Here is a 20,276-nt window from a genome sequence, read left to right on the forward strand (position 1 = left end):
GCGATCTTAGCTTTCTGGCCCATTCCTGACTCTCTGCAAACAGAGTGACCCATGAACCCCTCCCCCCTACAATCCACCCTTCCCCAGAAACACTAATCTCAAGAAGGTGGGGCTGCTGCAAAGGGTGGGTAGTGAAACAAAAAAAAATGGGGGGGGGAAGCACCAAGGCCTCAGGATTACCCTCAACCCCCCAACCCCCCACCAGCACCAGCCACCTTCATTAGTCACAGGTCCTCAGCACCCCCCAGCCCCTCCTGCCCCCGCCCCAGTGGGGTGAAAACAAACCTGGGAGTCACTTTGTTGGAGGGAGGGGGCAGCTCCAGAGCTGATCAAGAAAGACAAAGAAAGGTGAAGAAAGTCCCTCAATACAACAAGTTGTCTCAAATCGTCACAGTGATACAGACTTATCAGAAACCAATGAAACAATACAAATTAAATACTAATAAAATAAATACTATGGAAGACAGAAGAACACAGGGGAACGGAGGGGGCGCTCAGAGATTTGGGCTTTTCTCATTTCTCCTCCAGACAGGCTGAGGCCACCCAGGGCCCAGGTGTGGTCTTGGTCACACACAAAGGAGGACAGTCCCAGAGACCCTGGCGCCACCTCCCACCATCCCCGGGATCTCTTGTCCTCAGACGTGGAGTTCAACTTTCCACCCCCATCACCAACCACAACAACAAAGACGATGACAGGGAGATGAGAACTAATCATAACCGGAAAAAAAAAATCCAGTCACTAATGCTGGCATTGATAAGGCGGCTTCTTGTTGGTCCGTATTATTGCCTCATTCTGCAGTCTGGTGCTCGGTGGGGGAAAGGCAGGGGAGGTGGGGAAGGGCGAACTTGGGAGGAGAAAGAAGAAAAGGGAGGGGCTGCTGCCCAGGTCAACTGTTCCAGGGCTGGAACTCCACCTCAGACCCCAGGAGCCGAAGGAGCTCTGGCTCGTACCGCACCAGCTCCACAGTCTCAGAGGAGCCTGGGGCGGATCTGTCGTCCATGCCTCCGGGCCTCTCGGCTGGGGTCAGAAGCTGACTGGAGACCACTTGCCGGTAGAACTCAGCCTTGGGCAAGGTGGCAATTTCAAAGTGCGGGAACCGAGCCTGAAAGATCCTGGAGGAAAGCTTCAGCCTCTTCAGGACATCGGTAAAGAGGAACCAGTTGCAGGGCCTGGAAGAAGCAAGAGCAGGAGTTAGGGAAAGGGGCTGGGGGGAGGCAGTGGAGTGCCGGGAACACTCCGGAAGGCCCAGGAAGGGTGACAGTCCGACCGTCCCCCACCCCCCACGCCAGACTAAACCAGGGGCTAAACTCTCCTGTTTCCTCCAGTGCCCGAGCCAGCTTTCAGCTTCATCTCCAGCACTCAGCCCGTGACTGACCTCTTCCCAAAAAGTGGGAGCAGGAGGGAAAGGGAACTTCCAGAACCTAAAACTCAGAGCAGCCATCCCCAGACCTTCCCCCACACCCCATGACCTGGAATTTACCATCTGCTGGGACCAGTTCTTCCCCCCAACCGACCCCTGCTACCCTGTCTGGTTTCCCTTTCCTGCTCTCACTCCCGCTTCCCCTGCCTCCTTGTTCTCTGAGACCTTCCCCAACAGACGGGGAGCCGTGGAGAAAGGCCTAAACTGCGGGTAATCTAAAAGGCATTTCTCTTTGGCTCTGGAATGCATTAGACAAGTTTTTTTCTCCAGTGGCAGCACCGTCCTTTCTGCAGGGCCGGAGCTCACATTACAGCCAGTCTGACTTTGCTGAGCACACCCGACTGGGCGGCAGCCTGGGGACAGCTGGGAGGGGTGCTGGCGAGGCCACTCAGGGGCCACGCGCTCCCCGCTTTGAGCAAACCAGGAAGACATGAGGCATCCCTGCATTAATGGTCCCCATTCCAAGGCACTCCATTCCCTCCTCCTGTGGCACTGTCCTGCCCCCAGCGGCCCCACCAGCCTCCCTAACCGGCTTCCCTCTGCCAAGAGTCACTCTGTTGCACCGCCACCCGCCCTCCCTGGATCCTCCGTTACTGTTCATTTACTAAAAGGAAAATTCGACCTTCTCACTCCCTGAACTGCTTTCCATGGATCCCTGGTACCTCCAGCCAACAAACAAACAAACAAAAACAACCCAACCGTCCAAATTCTTTACCGCAATATTGCAAGAGCTGCAATATTGACCCCCTGCAACCCAAGACCTGCAAAACATGACCCCCTCCAACCTCTTCAGCCCAGTGCCCCGCTGTAGTAACACACAGACACACACACAGACACAGACACACACACACGCGCGCACGCACGCACTGTATACCTCCACCCCACCAAGTGGCAGCCGTTGGATGAAGGACAAGCCCTCCTTTCGCTTGCGCCGCACCCTCCATCCACCTCTCAAGCCCAGCTCAGACGCCAGATCTCCTGGTCGCTCGTCCCATCCTCCACAGTCTCATGGCACCCGGTGCACCCCCCTTTTATAATACTTCAAACACCGCCCATCTCAGAAAGACTACAAAAGCAATGTTAACTGTGCTTCCCTCCGTGGCACAGGAATGGGGGACCACTATTATTCACTGGACACCTTGCTCAACTGTGGGACATTTTTATTTGGTGTCTTATTAGAGCTGATTATATACTCTTCTGTCTCCTGCACTATCCTGGAGATGCTCTGAAGGCCGTATTTTGGCCTTTGGGGTTTGCCTGGTGTGCCTGCTGAAGACACGGTTACGGGATGGAGTGTTCCGCACAACACCGAGCACTCCTCCTCAGACCCACACCCCTGCTCCCTAAAATGCAACGCTCTTCCCAGGGACAGTAAACGTTCTTCTCGCGCCGCCAGGAAATGGAGTGCTCTGGCTTTCAGAGAAAGGGACTATAGATACCATACAGTTGGACCATCACTTTCAAAGAATGAAAAAGAACCCTCAGAAAGTTGGTCCTCAGAATCCAGCTTTGCTTTGCTGATTCCAAAGGCAGTTCTGAACCCCGCAGGGCCTTAGGGTCATCATTCTACACCTTCCCTACTTCTTTTGTTAGAGATCTTATTGATTTGAGAGACAGCTCCAGCGTGCAGCACGGAGCCAGTAGGGGAGGAGCAGAGGGAGGGAGAGGCAAAACCAAGAGTCCGGAGCTCAACTGACTGAGCCACCGAGACACCCCTACACTCTCCCTACTTCTTGGAGAATCTGTATTCCCCACTGCACTGCAGCTGTGGGGAAGGACAGATTCCAAAGAGGCAAGGGAGGAAGGGAGGCCAGAACGTCAGGAGACCCAGCTTTGCCCAGAGCAAGCTTTCACGTGAAAACTTGCTTGCTGCGTGGCAAGTGGCCCTCGGTTGCCCCATGTTCCATCCACACCTGACGCACACTACCCTAGTCCTTTTGCTGCCTGGGTCCCCAGATCCTGTTTCAGAGAAGGCGGTGCTGAATACCGTGGAAGAATTAATTAACTGTGCAACACTATATCCCAGGGGCCCTGCCCCGCCCTCAGGGATCAGCTGATGCCCAGAAGAATAAGGACCCAAAGCCCCTGGAACTTGATCCCTACCAGTGTCATCATATAGGCTATTTTTATTCTTATCAGGCCCTGAGTGAAGGGATGCATGGAGCCTTGTGGCTCAATGGGTAGAGTCATCAACTCAAGGGACTCACTTGAAGGGCTCCCGATCCCCCGTCCTCCCCTCTCTCTGCCGTGTGCACTTTGTGGGCTTTCACTCCTTAAACAAAAACAGGGTTGGGTACCTTAAATATGGGTCTCAAAGGAAAAGATCCCCAAGAGTGTTTGCAAAGGTATTTGAACTATGTGAAGACACCAAGAAGAAGAAAATACTGAGCGATGGAGGCTAAGAACCAAAGGACAGGTCATGCAGCGTCCCCCTAAGCAGCACAGCCACACGCTGCCATCGGGGAAAGCCGACCAGAACCCCAGCCTCGCGAACTCCCTCCTGGATCATCAGGTGAAGATGAAGCCGGGTTTGCTCTAATGGAGTCAGGTATAGTCTAGTCTCTGGAAACGGGTGACACCCGTTAATCACATATACAGTCATCTGACATGACAGTGCCCGTGCCATCATCTTGCCAACGTGAAGGCTCCGAGAAAGCAGCCTACGGATTACTTAAGGACCCCAGCAGCCCCTTAGCTATGGCAACCATATGTCGCGGTTTTTCCAAGAATCTCAATTGCAAATATTCTGTCTGGCTGTTCCCAGAAACCACAAAAATGTTCCAGAGATCCTAATAGTTCATCAGCCCAAATATCTCCCAGATCATCTCTTCCACCCAGGAAGAGCAGCAGAATCCTTCGGAGAGCAAATCGAGGTTTGGGGTTTGGGAAGAACATAGAGTCCATCAACCTAGAGCTTCCAGCCTCTGTTCTGAAGATAACTGAGCAGGGCGGGAAAGTCAGGCTGGCCTTGGTCATGTGTCGGCTTTCCCGAGCTCTAGCGTTTGCTCGCCAGGTGTCTGCTTCCTTCTGGAGAGCTCCACCCTTCCCAGCGAGGCAGGCCAGGGGTTGCCAGGATCCCGGCACTCCGTCCCTGTAGACACTTACCCGCGGGACACTGACACTTGGAGGTTGTAGCAAGGGAGAAGAGGCTTGTCTGAGAGCTCGAACATGAAATCATCCTCTTCCACATCATCTCCTTCTTGATCAGAGTTCCCGGGAGGATTATGCAGGAGGTCACAGGCAAAGCCATCTTTTTCCTCTGTAAGGAGAGCACGTGGGCTATTAGGACTAAGCTACATGCACAAAACTGAAGAAAAGAAATGCTCCAACAGGAAAAGGCACCTGAAGGTGGGCGAGCAGGAGACAGACCCCGGGCTGGGGCACAGTTTCACTGATCCCATGGTTCCCACCCTTGGGAGGGCCCATGGAAGTTCTATCCCTGGGAGACACAATTCTGTAGCCAGAAATTCATTATACTCCTCCACCTTTCGGTTGGAAACAAGCCAGGTGATATGAAGGGTGAGCCGCTGGGCTGTTGGAGATGAAGCCTGCCGGTTCTACCGACAGTCGAGGGCGAGGGAGAAACACCTGCCTGGCCTGCTGGTCCTCAGAAGCCCAAGGGGGTGGCTCAGCCAGTTCCTTTCCCAGCCCACATGTCTGGGTGTGGCTCACTTCATTCCATCCCAACGTCCTCCTGCTCCAGCTTCCCCAGGGCTTCGGGATGGGCACCTCCCCCAGTCTGCCGCCCTGACCCAGGGGAGGGGTGCTGACGGCCTCACAGATAAAGACTCTTCTAAGAGAGGAAAGCCTGGGTCAGAGGCTAAGGGCTCGGGAGAGGATGGCCTGAGAAAGCACGTACGGTCGGGTCCGGGTAGGGAGGGGATGAGAGCGGCCCAGGGGAGGGCCTGGGTCTCTCCTGCGTGTGAGCAATGCCCGAGAGAGGACCATGCACAGTAGGGGCTTCTGATAGGGTTAAGACAAAGCAAGGGAGGAGGAAAACATTACCCAGGGCAGAAGTGGGAGAGGGCGAATGAGGGGTGGCTTTGTGTGAATCTGGGCGGAGCTAGTGTTTGGGTTGAAAGGGTCCCTAAGTTACTAACAGGTGGAAAAGGCTGCCTCTACGGGGTCACTCCTGTCTTTGAGAACAATTCATGAAACCCAAAGCAATCCCCCATCTCTGAGCCAGGGACAAGCATGGGAGGAATCCGACTCCAAGCTTACCCAACACAGAACTGCTGTAAAAGTCCCAGGACACGCCAGGGTCACCCTCTGCCCGGCCCTGAAGATCCGAGAGGTGATCTGATGAAAGAAGAGAAGGCAGTGAGACAAGGAGGTTAGGCTGGAGAGGGATCTAGAGACAAAGCACGTCCATAGAGGGCTAAGAGGATGGGAGAAGGGAAGGAAGGACCACAAGAGGGCCTGGGAGCTACCAGAGGGAGATATGTTTCCTGCTGTTAATCCAAGGTTGCCAACCAGCAGCCAGGAGCCAAATCTAGCCCATTGACTACCTGGAGTTTGGCTCAGTGTTTTTAAACCAAAAAAAAAAAAAAAAGTTAATTAACATCAAAGGTTTTAAAATTGAGAGATTTCACCTAAAAATCTGGATTTCCATCTTTTCTTGAAAAAAAAAAAAAATCAGAAAATCTGGCAACACTGCGTCCCGCATTCCTGCATGTCAACAGTTGGCTAGAGGGAGAGGCGACATGTGCGTTCTCCGGCTCAACAGTCCCCACCCAGCCTGCTCTGCTCTCCTCACGATCAGCCCCGAAGGCATTTAGGTCTGGGATACAGGCTCGCTCTTTGTGGTGTAAGGAATGGACCCTGCCAGGAGAATCTTCGACCTATCCCAAGATTTCAATTCCCCTGCGGGTCACAATGCTCTTATAGCCAATCAGGGTCTCTCCAATTCAAAGTAAGATAAGGAAGCATAATTCCTTCTGCTTCATCTTTGGAAAACATGGGGGGAGAGGACCGAGTTTATCCTCATAAAACCCTTTTGCTTACACTCCTAGGTATATACCCAAAAGAACTGAAAACAGGTGTTCAAACAGAAACTTATATACAAATGAATGTTCCTAGCGGGTCTACTCAAATAGCCAAAAAAGGAAAAAAAAAAGTGGAAATGACCCAAATGTTGTTAAGCTGATGAAGGGATAAACAAAACATGGTCTAGCCATATAATGGATCATTATTCAGTTATAAGAAAAAACAAAAAACAAACAAACCTGACGTACACTACAATATGCATGAACCCTAAAAACATTATACTACATGAAAGAAGCCAGACACAAAAGGCCATATACTGTACAATTCCATGCTCAGAGCAGGCCACTCTAGACAGACAGAAAGCAGACTGGTAGTCGGGAGGAAACAGGCAGCAACTGCCTAATGGGCACAAGGTTTCCTTTGGAGGTGATAAAGTTCTGAAACTCAGCGGGGATGGTTGCACAGCGGTCCGAATGTGCTGAATGTCATTCAATTGTATACTTTAAAATGGTTCCAATAGATCACGTTTTGCTCTAAGTATTTTTCCCTCCCAAACACATTTTAAAGCACTTTCCACATACTTGATCTGAGGACAGACGGCAGGTTGCTGCTGCTTTGCCTTCTTTCTGCCCGGCTCCGCAGCAACTGTGCAATTGTCTCACCTCGCAACCCCACGTGCACACAAAGCAGGTTTTCATGACAAACCCAATGGTGTCATCTGTGAGCACGTGGGCCCAGTGGTTGCCAATACGCCACCCGGCACCTCTGGCAAGCTGACTTTGCTCTGTATGCTTGCTACCTGCCCTCCAGCGACACTTGGGCAAAGGGCCGGGGTGAGAGTCCAAAGGGCACGGAGGACGCCAGGGTGCCCTAAGGAAGCCAAATCCCAGGAGGAAGGTGGCGGTGCCTCCTCAAGGCACAAGGCTGGTTTTCCCCGGGGAAAGGCACCAACTGCCCTCCAATATCCTCCCCTTTTGGGTCACACATCGTATCCACAGAAACGCCTATTAGCTCTTGTGAGCTCCTGAAAGAAATAACTTTTTAGCAACCTTCTAGGAGATGACGGCTTTCTTCTGGCAGGAAGAAGCAGCCAGAGAGAGCTTTCAAAATAATGGCTGAGAAGCTACAGTGGAAAACCTTTAGTCATGTATGTTAGATCTTTTTCTATGTACTCTGCAAAACAATGCTGAGGTCACGACTGGCCGTTTGGGCACTTTTCTGTACCCTGTGCCCTTGAGACTTGGAAAGAGTTTCTTCCAGAAACATCAGTCAGGGAGCTGCCCATGGTGCCTGGCCTAGTGCTAGGTGTCCTGGGAGATGAAGGTGTGAGATCGTTAAGTTTCCAAAAGGCGGGCACCACGTCTGTCTGGCTCGTCACTGTCTCCCCATGACCTAAGCCCAGGTTCCTGGCACATTGTAAGAGCGCAATAAATATATGGGGAAGACACGGAGGGAGGAATTACTCCAAGGCAAGACTGAAAGTAGTGCGCCTGCTTTAGCAGCAGGCTGGGACATCGGGGCCCGATCACTGCTGTAACCCTCCGCCCCCACCTGCCCTGAGAGGTCACATGGCGACTCCATCAGAGCAGCCCTCACTCACCACGTTCCTGGGGCTCCTCTCTAGGGACTGCCTTCAGAGCCCCCAGCATGGCACAGGCCCCTAGTTCTCCTCACTGACAGCAAGTCTTGGTCATCTGCAGGGGAATCTGCCTTTCTGAGGCAGCCCAACGTGAATGAGCAGGAGCCTAGATGTGGACGTCGGAGCAGGCAACGGGGGTGCACCAGCAGCGACTCCGCGGCCTGCCTGATGGGGCAGCTTCCCCTCCCGCTGCCTCAGAGGCCCCTCGCACAAGCAGGACGAAGAGAGCCTTTCCTTTGCCTTGACTGGCCCCTGCCCCTTCCCACCACTTTCAGCCCTTTGCTCTTTTCCTCTCCCCGCAAAAGTGCCCTCAGCCCGGCAGTCCTGTTCCCGGCTAAACCTCCCTGAGAACTGCAAACAGGTAGTCCCACCAGTGGCCGCACACACGCGTCCCCGGCAGCACCAGCCGCAGCACGCAGACAGCACCGACGTCCCTCGGCTGCTGAGCGGCTAAAGACAACGTGGTAGAGCCATGTGATGGCACACTGTCCAGCCTTCAGAAGGAAGGACGTACTGAAACATGCCACTACACAGGGGGACCTTGGAAACGTGACACTACCTGCACAGACGCAGACGCAAAAGGCCCCGTGTTGTACGGTTCCAATACACGCAACGTCCAGGATGGGCAAATCCACAGAGTCAGGCAGTAGATGGGGGTTACTGGGGGCTGGGGGGGGGGGAGGGGGAATGGACAGCAACCGCTTAGTGGGTGCGGGGTTTCATTTTGGGGCTGATGAACATGTTTTGGAACCAGACAGAGGCAGTGGTTGTATAAGGTTGTAAATGCACAAAACGCCACTGAATCATTCCCTTCGAAGTGGTTGATTTGATCTTCTGTGAATTTCACCTCCACACATGAAAAAATATGTTTTAACTACTCAGTGTGTGAGAGGTCAGCCTGACAATCAGAGTTTCTCTCTTTCTTGGGGTCCCAACATACCGCTCCCTATGTCCTCCAACCAAGACACCAGCTGAGGGACATGAAGCGGTGTCTTCGACACGGGGTCATATGGCAGAGGTCTCCAACAGGAAAAACAAAACCTGTGATTCTGTGACCTCAGGGGATACACTGCTGACCCTTTCATCAGCAGAAGGAAAAGCAGTCCCAATACTTCCTCAGATGCCCCAAACCAAACTGCAACAACTCCCCCCGGCCCCTACATTCTTTCTGACAGGGGAGGGACACGAATCTGTTTTCCCTCGACTAGCCTGGATATTATTCTTTTGTTCAAAGGGTCAAAGGCAAATTGGTCACATGCCTGCCTATATTTTGGCCCAAGGAGGAGGTCTTCCCAAGGCCTCTGAGAGTCTGGATGGCTTGGTGCTCCAAGCCTGAGGATGAGAAAGAAAGGGCTCTGCTGCCTGACCTCCAGTGCCCGGTGCCCTGCCTGAAATCCACGGATGAACGGATGGATGGGGTTGCTGCCACACCCTTCCGGATCTCAGGAGAAATGGGCTTCCCTTTAAGCCAACTCAATACAGAAAAATCCACTTACAACCCAGATGGACTACCAGCATCTTTTACTTCGTGAAAGGATTCACTACAGGATATTGGTAAATAATGACATGCCTTGGTGTATTTAAAAGAGGATTCAGGGGCACCTGGGTGGCTCAGTGGGTTAAAGCCTCTGCCTTCAGCTCCGATCATGATCCCAGGGTCCTGGGATCGAGCCCCACATCAGGCTCTCTGCTCAGCGGGGAGCCTGCTTTCCCCTCTCTCTCTGCCTGCCTCTCTGTCTACTTCTGATCTCTATCTGTCAAATAAATAAATAAAATCTTAAAAAAAATTTTTTTAAAGTATCTCTCCATGAGATATTAAAAAAAAAATAAAATAAAAGAGGATTCAATTCCCAGACTTTTCCAACACAGGGACCTCGCACAAAAAGAGGGAAGCTCTACACCATGAGCAACACCAAGGCTCGTGCTCATCTTCTCCACCTGCAGAAAATGGAGGCCTTCACACCCTACAAGGATTCGCCTTCATCTTCTGTCCTGTGGGATCACTACTGGGGAAGGAAGAAGACAATCAATCTATAGAGAGTCTGGTCAGGCAAATGCTTGGGGATGAAAAGCAAAAAGCTTTTAAAATACCTCAGCCAGCCAGACATTAAAAAAAAAAAATAAGTCCAGAAATCCACCCAAATGCATCTAGGTTTAGGGGCTGGGGAGGAGGCAGTGAGGGAAATGCCGCCCAAACTTCCAAGCCCAGGCTCAGGATGTCTCCTGCAGCCACTAGGGAGCCTTGTCCAGTGGTTCCCTGAGAGTTGCTGGGGCGGGGGGACGAGATTCAAAAAGAGGGAAAAATCCTAGGTTCAAGGAATTAAGCTTGTCATTATGCTACCGAACCATTCACGTCCAAATTGTTGTGTCGTTAATTTCACCTCAATTAAAAAAAAAAACAAACCCGAGTATTATTTCCTCATCCCACAAAAACAAACTCTGGGCCCAAGTCCCCTGTCCAAGGAGCCGCTGACTACTACCAGTGCCTGCCTCCCCGGGGTGCTGGGCCAAGGTCCTAGCCTGGCTTGCTAGCACTGTCCCAAAAAGCCAGCCAGAGATCTGCCTTTGAGGGCACTTGATATCTGCATGGAAAAGAGGGGACCCTGTGCGAACACTCCTTTCAGCTCTGGGTCCCCATTACAGTGCTGAAGCTCCAGGTCTACAAAGTTGAGACGAAATGTTAAGATTTGAATGAAGGTGTTTGGCCTGGACAGGCTACCAAATGCCAGAATTAAGAAAAGTCTTCTCTTGGGGCGCCTGGCTGGCTCCATCGGTACTGCATGTGACTCTTGATCACAAGAGTGGTGAGTTCGAGCCCCCACATTGGTTACGGAAATTACTTAAAAATAAAATCTTAAAAAATCTTGACTCTGCAATGGGGGCTGGCATCCGGGTGACTTTAAGGAGGCATCAAAAGGCTGGCTAGTAGTTGAGATTAGCTAATGGAAATGAGGAGAAGGGGAAATGTGTCGGTATCTAAATTTTTAACTACTGAAAATGGTTTCAACATTTGGATTCCTTTGGGATCTTGGAGAAGGGGCCAGGGAAGAAAAGAGTTTGTCTGCTTACTTAGGTGGTCAGAGATAGCTTTATTTGGATCCAGAAGGCCCGGAGACCCTCAGGAGGCCAGTTTCTAGCCCCAAGAGAACCCCCTGGATTAAACCTGTTGATCAGAGACAGAGCTTCATGCAGTGTTCTTATCATGTTGAGAAGTTCTGGGTGTTCATCTGTGCCAGCTTCCCCTGGGAATCAAGTCAAGTGCAGACAATGTGTGTGTGTGTGTGTGTGTGTGTGTGTGTGTGTAAGTGCACGTGGCACATGATAAGGAAGAAAAGGTCACAGAGGGTGGCTTGCCCTGAGCCCCACACCCCCAAGACAGTGCAGGCAAAGTGAACAGGAGTCATCACTAGCCCAGGACAAATGACCAAATGAATATCCCCAAACTGCTCTGCCCTGCAGGGACAGAGGTCCGGGACCCCAAGGCCGGGAGGGCAGAAAAGGCAGTCCTGCCCCTAGGCAGAAGGGCTGGGTCCCAAAGGGAGGCCTGAGGCCTGTACACGGTGACGGTGACGGGGACTGCAGGGTTTAGTCAGCTCGACTGAGGGCTGGATGGAGGCTGGCTGGGCAGGAATCAAGGTCTCCCACCACAGCCTCCCACCACTTCCTCTCTGGCTTTTATTAGTATCAAGGTCGTGCTTCCCACCCAGCTCTCCTGCCATGGGGACTTTTAGTTCATGTTCCTTTGTTTCTCCTTCCATCATCAGCTATCGAGTTAAGCTTTGTTCAATAACTAAATGATCCCCTGGTTGGGAATCCAGAGGAGGTGGGGATTTAGGACTAATTTAGGAGCCAGGTTCCAGGTGAGAGTGAGCAGTCTTGAGCAAACCCTGGGTCTTGTGGACTCCTGGTCTGAGAGTGGTCAACCACGAACATAGAAGCCTCCACAGAGGGTCAACAAGACGACTGCCAAGGGGCGCCTGGGTGGCTCAGTGGGTTAAGGCCTCTGCCTTCAGCTCAGGTCATGATCCCAGGATTCTGGGATCGAGCCCTGCATCGGGCTCTCTGCTCAGCAGGGAGCCTGCTCCCCCCTCTCTCTCTGCCTGCCTCTCTGCCTACTTGGGATCTCTGTCTGTCAAATAAATAAATAAAATCTTTAAAAAAAAAAAGATGACTGCCAGCTGCCTCATCTGTCCAGCACTCTGGCAGTCTGAAGAAGAAACTGCTAGAGCGAGGGCCGAGCTGTGACGTCATTAAGGAGGTGGGGTTCCTTCATTCAGTCAAGTCTGAGGAGCTTCCCGGTGAGTATGTGCGTACTAGACTTCTCTCCTTCCCTCTGCCCTGCTGCCCAACTCAGTAGAGCTATCTAACTGCAGGCACAAAGTGGCCATCCACTAATGAAAAAATAAATGCACGTTGCCTTATGGTCCTTGCCATGGGCCTGGACACCAGACACTTTTCTCAAGGAGCCAGGTGAGGGAGAAAGCTCCCTGCTGAGCAGAGAGCCCGATGCAGGGCTCGATCCCAGGATCCTGGGATCATGACCTCAGCTGAAGGAAAAGGAACAGGGAGGTGCAGAGGGAACGTCAGTTACCACAGGAAGAGGCTGTGAAAAACAGCATCAGGGGGCACCTGAGTAGCTCAGTCAGTTAAATGTCTGCTTTTGGTTCAGGTCATGATCTCGGGGTCCAGGGATTGAACCCTGCATCTAGCTCCTTACTCAGCGGAGAGCCTGTTTCTCCCTCTCCCTCTGCCCTTCCTCCCTGCTCATGTGCATGCATGCTCTGTCCAAAATAAAAAAAATAAATAAAATCTTTTTTTAAAAAGAGAGAGAAATACAGCCTCAGAAGGGGCCCCAAGGGTTCCACTCTGATCACCAACAAGGAGAAAGTACAAAGACAAAAGCAAAATGCTTAGTGTCACTTCTTTGTAACTAACATCCCACTCAGAACAGGGGTCAACACATTTTGCCCCCAGCTCAATCCATCAGTGGGGCGGCTGTCTCCCTACGCGGGCCCACCCCACATACCTCGCTGGGCAATGGGTCCCCGTGGGCTGCCATGGCCCTGAGGAGGATGCATGCGATGTGGACACTCATGGCATTGGAACAAGAGGAAGTGGACCTTTGGGCTTTCTAAAGTGCATAGAGATTTCTGAGACACTTCAAGGAAAGCCTATAAAGAGGGCTGACGCCCCTCATGGGAGCTGTTGGAGATGAAGGGAGATGAAGAATATCTCCTCAGGAGTTCAGAAATGAGAGGCCAACCCCAAGGATGATGGCTTCAAGCCTGGGGCTGTGCTTACCGCTGAGAAAGCGCTTCATGGTGTCGCTGCTGGCCAGCTTCATGGCTGTCTGCCCCGAGTAGGTGGCCAGAGTGGGGTCAGCCCCATAGGACAGCAAGAGCCAGATGGTCTCCAGGTTGTCATTGACCACCGCGTCATGAACCGGCCTGCGGAGGTGATACAGGGTGAGGACAATGGGGCCCAAGCAGGAACCTGGGTGTCTAGCCTCAGGCTACTTCATTAGGGGAAAGTAACTTAACATGAGCCCAGAATAATGTGGGTAAGAGTTCGTCTCTGAACTGTACCCCCCCATCAGATCTCCCCACTTCCTTCTCTCTCTGCCTCTTTCCCCTCCCTCCCATCTGTCTCTTAGGTTCTCCCTACATTTGGGACAGTCCCTGAGGTACACTGTAGCTCCACTGGTTGCTCTGGAGTTCGGGAGAGAATGGGCCCCTGACTGAGGATAAACTTAAAGTGGCTGCCGGGGGTATGAACAGAAAGATCTGGATGACTGCCCTGGAGCAGGGACGAGTGGAGTCCTGGTAAAGCTGCCCTTGTCAGGATGATCCCTAGATAACCCAACCTCTCCTTGGGAACCAACGTGGGCTGGCCGGCCGGAACTCGTCCACCCGTGCCCCAAACTGCCCCCCTACAGCGGTCGGTAGCCGTCTTCCCGAAGCACTTCCCGACAAGGCCTGGTGTGCTGCGAAGGCCCAGGCTGCAGCAAGTTCTCTGGAGTGAGGGGCTGAGCTGCGGGGCCGGGGGTGGGGGGGAGGGGGGCTGGGGAGAGGCCTTCTTGCCTCGTGCCATCTTGCGCACTGCAGTTCACGTTGGCCCCGTGCTCCAGCAGGATGTTCAGGATGTCGGTCCAGCCCCTGGAGCAGGCCTCATGCAGGGCCGTGTAGCCAGCATTGTCGCGGTGATTCACGTCTTCGCTGTCCTTCTGGAGGCAGTAGAGAACAACATCCTGCAGGGACAGGGACAGCTCCATGAGCGAAGAGAGGCCTAATTCTTGAAATCACCCCAGTTAGGCTCGAAGCTCTCCAAACGTCCAAAGAGAAAGTCTTAGAGCCTGCACTTTATTCTGGGGCCTAATGGGCAAGTCTCAAAATCTTCTGTCAATAAAGTCAGTCCTGAGGTGCCATGGCCAGGCCCTCAGCTCTGGGCTATTTCCTTTGCAGTGGGGAGACACGTATTATGACCAAGGATATTCCCTCATCTGGGCGTGGGTTGTTGGGGTGAGGTCCGCAGAGAGGCTCACCTGCCCACCCAGAGCTCAAACTCTCAGGCCTCAACTTCCTGAGCCCTGGTTCCCTAGTCTGGGGCTTTGCAAGAGGGCCCCAGACCAAAGAAATGAGGCATGTGCTGGCAAGCACAGCCTCTGGCGGTAACTGGAGAACAAGGAAGAAAGAATGGGTTGAAGTCCTCTCCCTGGAAGCTGTGTTAATAGTTGTAAGTGCTGTCCCTGGATGTTTACCCCAGGGCAGTCCGTTCTTGCCTTCCCCTCAAATGGGGATTGCTCTGAGTATACCTCAGCGTGGTCATTCACTCACAAAGGACAGATGAGCCTCCCTGGGCTACACGACAGGACCAGAGGCAGGACTCCGGGACTAGAAGCACCCCAGCTGGTCTGAGAAGAAGCTGGTGAATAAGCTGAGGGGGGAGGGAGGGGTGGCCCCCTCTTCTGAGGGGAAAAGGCAGGCAGCAGTACCAGAGGCCTATTATTAGCCCTCTCTCCGGCCCTGGGGACATGGGCGGCTCAGGCATCCTGACCGACAGTTAGCTCACAGGCTAGCCAGCGAGAAAAAAGTGCGTGAGAAATGAGAAAGTGAGTGAATAAGCAAGCGAGTGTGTGCCTGTGTCAGGGGTGCTGTCTCCTGGATATACAGGAACTATTCCGCTCGCTCAGGAGAGCACAAGGCCCCTACCTTCCTCCCCAACGCAGACACCGGCGGCCTCCTCCCTCAGGCCTCAGACTCCTCCTCCTCCCTCCCGTGACAGGCCGCCCAACCTGCTCCTGTCCTGTGCTGGTTGGTTTTCCTATGGCCTCCTACTTGCTGGTTTGGCCCCAGGTAGAAGAAGATTAAACCTGATGGCAGGGGTTGGTCATCTTTTTTTCTTAGATCTCCCATGGCACCTACCCTGGCCCCCAAACTAGGCACTCAGGAGAGACGGGCAGCTCGCCAGTGAGCCACTGTCAAGGCAGTTCTCCTGTGCTGACCAGCCCGGCTGGGGCTGCGCCCGTATTTAAATGAGTCAGACAGAGGGACTGGAAGCCTTACATCAAGGCCTACTCTAAAACCCAAATCTCCACCCTTAAGAGCAAATCCTTAGGAAATAATTGGTGCGGTGGGCAAATATACGTGGTCAAGGAGTTCATATCAACAAAAGTGCCTGACAACGTTTTATCATAGTCACAGAGCCAGGCTTCCGCCCTACCCTGGCACCTGGGAATCAAAAAGACCCTGGTAGGAATTCAGACTCATACCTATGTAAGAGTTGAATGGCCCTGGTCACATCATTTAGCATTGCTAAGCCTTGATGTTCTCACGTGTAAAATGGAGCTAATAAAACCTACTTCCAGTCAGTGAAGAGCTACCCCCAGGGAAGCAGTGTGGGTGTGAGGAGAGAAGCCCTGCCTGCCAACGCGCCACTGACTGCTGGCCCCTGGGAGTCCCACTGAGGGGAGGCTGGAGGGTATGAAGAGTGAGCCGTGATCACCCCTATTTCCTCTCTGAGTGGGGGAGCTGCCACAAAACAAAGTTTAAGACGACATCAAAACCCCGTTTCTGGCCTACAAATGTGTTGGATTATCAATATTTCAATTCTTTTCAATCCCAACTGATACGCCAATGAGCTTGCGTTCCCACGCTCCCTGAGAGCAGTGAGGCGGCCCCAGAGGCCATCTGGGCCGTAGAAGGAGTCCAGTGGAGGTTGAAGCCCCAGGTCCAAACGAAGTCCCGCCCAGGCCACAGAAGACACAATTGGGAGAAGCTTCTCCACAGAGGCTGGGGATCTCCCTACCTTATAGCCAAGACGGGCCGCCCGCTGCAGGAGGGTCTCGCCCGCGTTTTTGTTCACTATGAGCCGACGTGCCTCTGGAGGGATCTGCCGGGCTGTAGGTGACTCGGAGGCCTCCTCTGGGCCGGCACTTCGGGACTTAGAAGGTGTGCATGGTTCTGTGGGTTTCACTGGGGTGGGAGGCTTGGGAGATTTTGTCTTCTGCTGGCTCCAACGACCTTTGCCCTGGAAAGCAGAGATGGGGTCCTGGATCAGCACAGCTTCCCGTCCACTCCCACCCAGATGTTGAGGGGCTCAAATCCTCAACCACATAAGCCGACAAATGACCAAGGGATTGGAAATCAGAGACAGAGGGGACATCCTAGCTTCCCCAAAGCACTCCGCGTGCCTTCTTTACCTGCCTCCATTCCATTTGTTGCAGTTTTGACAAGTCCCATTTCTAAATGAGTGAAGCAAACTGATAGGAAGGAGAAGTGGAGACAGGTATGTTTGACCAAAGACGTACAGCTGCTAAGGCTTTCACTCTTGTCGCACAAACCTGCCTCTTAACCTGCCCCAGGCTCTTCCCACCTGCCTGCACAGCCCGGCCCTGGATCACATCCATGCCCACCTTGCGTGGTGCAAAGCACATGGGCTCGAGTCAGAAAGATGTCAGTTTGGAATCTTGCCTCTGCCACCCACTAGTTACAAGACCTGGATTAAGGCCCAACCTCTCTGAGCCTCACTGTCTCGCTTATGGGCTCTTCACATGGGGGAGGAACCGCGTCTGAGAAACTGGACTCGAGGAACCAGACCGAAGGAGCATCATTTACACCGGGCCTAAGTTAGATGATGAGATTCTAAACTAGGAGCTGGGGGCAACTGGGTGGCTCAGTGGGTGAAGCGTCTGTCTTCAGCTCAGGTCATGATCCCGGGGTCCTGGGATGGAGCCCTGAGATTGTCTCTCAGCTCAGCAGGGAGTCTGCTTCTCCCTCTGCCTCTCTCCCTCCCCCACTCATGCCCTCGCTCATTCTCTTTGTGCCTCTCAAATAAATAAATACAATTTAAAAAATATATAAATAGGGCGCCTGGGTGGCTCAGTGGGTTAAGCCGCTGCCTTCGGCTCAGGTCATGATCTCAGGGTCCTGGGATCGAGTCCCGCATTGGGCTCTCTGCCCGGCAGGGAGCCTGCTTCCCTCTCTCTCTCTCTGCCTGCCTCTCCATCTACTTGTGATTTCTCTCTGTCAAATAAATAAATAAAATCTTTAAAAAAATATATATATATATATAAATAAACTGAGAGCTGAAGTTATAACTGGACAAGACTTCAGAGGACCTTGTGAGAGGTGGGTCCACCTTGCGTGTGGGAGGGACATGAATTACTGGGTGACCAGAGGGCAGACTCTAAGTTGCCCTCATCAGATTCTAAGTTGGCCCCTGATGATCCCCCTGATATTTGTGCACTCATGTAGCCCCCTCCTGCACTGAACAGGGCTGATATGTGTAGCCAACAGGAGTGCGCAGAGGTGACAGTGTTTGACTTCCAAGGCCACTTCCTAAAAGACAATGTGGCTTCAGCCTTACTTTTTTTTTTGGATCACTTGTTCTGGGGGAATCCAGTTGTCATGTCATGGGGACTCTCAAGCAGTCCTTTGGAGAGGTCCCCAGGGCAAGGCAAGGAGGCATTTCCTGCCAATGACCAGCCATGTGAGGTAGCCCCCCTGGAAGCAGACCCTCCCACTCCAGTTTAATGGGGCCCTGGCTGACACCTTGACCGCAACCTCACAGGAGACCCCAAGCCAGACCCAGCTAATCTGCTCATGAATCCCTGACTGCCAGAAGCTGTGGGAGATAGTGTGTTTGTTGTTGTGTTGAGGTAAGGTTGAGGATAGTGTTAGAACACAAGAGACAACTAACACATACCACTTATCCAAATCCCTCAGAGCATTACTAAAGTCTCACAGAAATCCTGTGTCTTCTACAACCTTTTACAACACTCTAGACTTCCTTCTCCACATATGCAGGCCACCTAGCCCGAAACGAATAATCTGATACTTGATGCCAGACTTTTAACTTCCTTATACCATTTCATGGACAAGTCTGGCCTCCTGCTGGGTTTGAGGCTCCTCTGGGGCAGGGTTCACATTGTCATCTTCTCTTTTTTTTTTAAAAAGATTTGACTTATTTATTTGACAGAGAGAGATCACAAGTAGGCAGAGAGGCAGGCAGAGAGAGAGAGAGGAGGAAGCAGGCTCCCTGCTGAGCAGAGAGCCCGATGTGGGGCTCGATCCCAGGACCCTGAGATCATGACCCAAACGGAAGGCAGAGGCTTTACTCCATTGAGCCACCCAGGCGCCCTGTCATCTTCTCTTTTGTTCCTTACAGCACTTCACTCCGGGCTGGACACATCATCACAACCCGTATTTGTTGACTTGATTCCAGCCAGCTCTGTGTAGAGCCCTGGGCAGACTGAAAAGTTACCGAAAATCATGAAGCTTGGAAAGCGATGGCAGCAGGGAGAAGACCAGAGCCCAGGGCATTTGTCGCCTCTGGTAAATCCCAAGAGAACCAGAACTGCTGTCCATCTGCATCTCCACAGGGCAGAGAGGTCCAGTCACTAGCAGGAAGGCACGGCTGATCAGTGTAGGGTGTAGCTCTACAGCCACGAGGGCAGAGGTAGATAATGGCCATGCTGGAGGATGCTGGGTAAAGTGCCTGGGTTTTTGCTAAGCCAAGCCGGGAGCCAAAGGGTGACTTTCCTTCTGGGGGCAAGAGCCACCAGAGACAAGGGAGGCTGCCTGAGAGGGGGAGGAGCAAGAGCAAATGGGGGCCCCGCCCCCTCCCCTCTTCCTCCCTGGCTCAGAGCCCCTGTGGGAAGAAGCCTTTGGCCGATGCCCCAGCTTTAGTGTTGCAGGCGCGTCCCCCGCCCTCCCCCCCGCCCTGCTTCCCACTACAAAGCACCATGGCATGGGGGCATCCAGAGCAGGTGGTGGGGACTGGGAGAGAAAGAAAGGCGGGAGGGAGAAAGGGAGGCCCTGTGAAGGGACAAAACCTCTCTGGGAGGAACATTTCAGCAGACACTGCCAGGCGGAATAACCAGACACAACTACCAGCGCGTGCTGCTGAATGTCAGGCAGCCAGTCACCTTTGTGTGGGATGGGGCCGTGGGGGGGAGGAGCAGGGGGAAGAGGAGGGGCACGCCCACCTTTCCCCAGAGCTGCTCAGCATTGCAGTGTGTCCCTGCCTGGGCGCCCCCAACCCCAGTGTCTCCCAGATATAGACGGAAGCCACCCATTGACCAGGTGGAGGCACACGGAAAGAGCCGGGGCAGGGAGACCCGCGTCATGTCCCCACGTCGCCACTCGTGACCACTGAGTAACCTCGTGCCAGTCCCTTAGCCCCCTGGAGCTTCACTTTCCTCACCATCAAACGAGGACAACAGTGCCTACCTCTGACAGCCACTGCGGGAATTAAGAATGGCCACGTGAAGGGAGCACTCAGCACGGACCAGGCTTCTTTTTTCCCCCTGCCCCACTCCCTCTGGCGGTCTGAGGGAGTGGTCACTGCTACCTTGCCATTGTGTGCCTCTGTCCTCTCATCCTTGCCTCAACCTGAAGCCCAAGGATGTACACCAACCTCAAAAGAGCACTTTATGATTATCAAAGCCTTTTACAACCCTTGCCTCCTTTGTTGCCCAAGCACCCTTGTGAGATGGAAAGGGCATGGAGCATCATCTCCATTTTTTTAACAGATTTTATTTATTTATTTGACAGAGATCACAAGGAGGCAGAGAGGCAGGCAGAGAGACAGGGGGGAAGCAGGCTCCCTGCTGAGCAGAGAAAGGAATGTGGGGCTTGATCCCATGACCCTGGGATCATAACCTGAGCTGAAGGCAGAAGCTTTAACCCACTGAGCTACCCAGGCGCCCCTCATTTCCATTTTTAAAGGTG

General features: G+C 52.9%; 1 protein-coding gene across 18 annotated transcripts in view; it reads right to left on the reverse strand.

The window, feature by feature from the left end:
* Positions 1 to 375: 375 nt before the first annotated feature.
* Positions 376 to 20,276, reverse strand: part of BCORL1 (BCL6 corepressor like 1) — a 61,289-nt gene continuing 41,388 nt past the window's right edge. For all 18 annotated transcript variants that reach the window (XM_082717728.1, XM_082717731.1, XM_082717734.1 and 15 more), the window contains 6 exons: positions 16,351 to 16,572; positions 14,127 to 14,293; positions 13,348 to 13,493; positions 5,643 to 5,720; positions 4,527 to 4,680; positions 376 to 1,170 (listed from right to left, as the gene is read on the reverse strand). In XM_082717728.1, coding sequence (XP_082573854.1) covers positions 888 to 1,170; positions 4,527 to 4,680; positions 5,643 to 5,720; positions 13,348 to 13,493; positions 14,127 to 14,293; positions 16,351 to 16,572 — 1,050 coding nt within the window. In that variant the 3' untranslated portion in view covers positions 376 to 887. The remainder of the gene's footprint in view (positions 1,171 to 4,526; positions 4,681 to 5,642; positions 5,721 to 13,347; positions 13,494 to 14,126; positions 14,294 to 16,350; positions 16,573 to 20,276) is intronic.

The sequence above is a fragment of the Mustela nivalis genome (genome assembly GCF_964662115.1).
Source record: "Mustela nivalis genome assembly, chromosome: X".
Lineage (NCBI taxonomy): Eukaryota > Metazoa > Chordata > Mammalia > Carnivora > Mustelidae > Mustela > Mustela nivalis.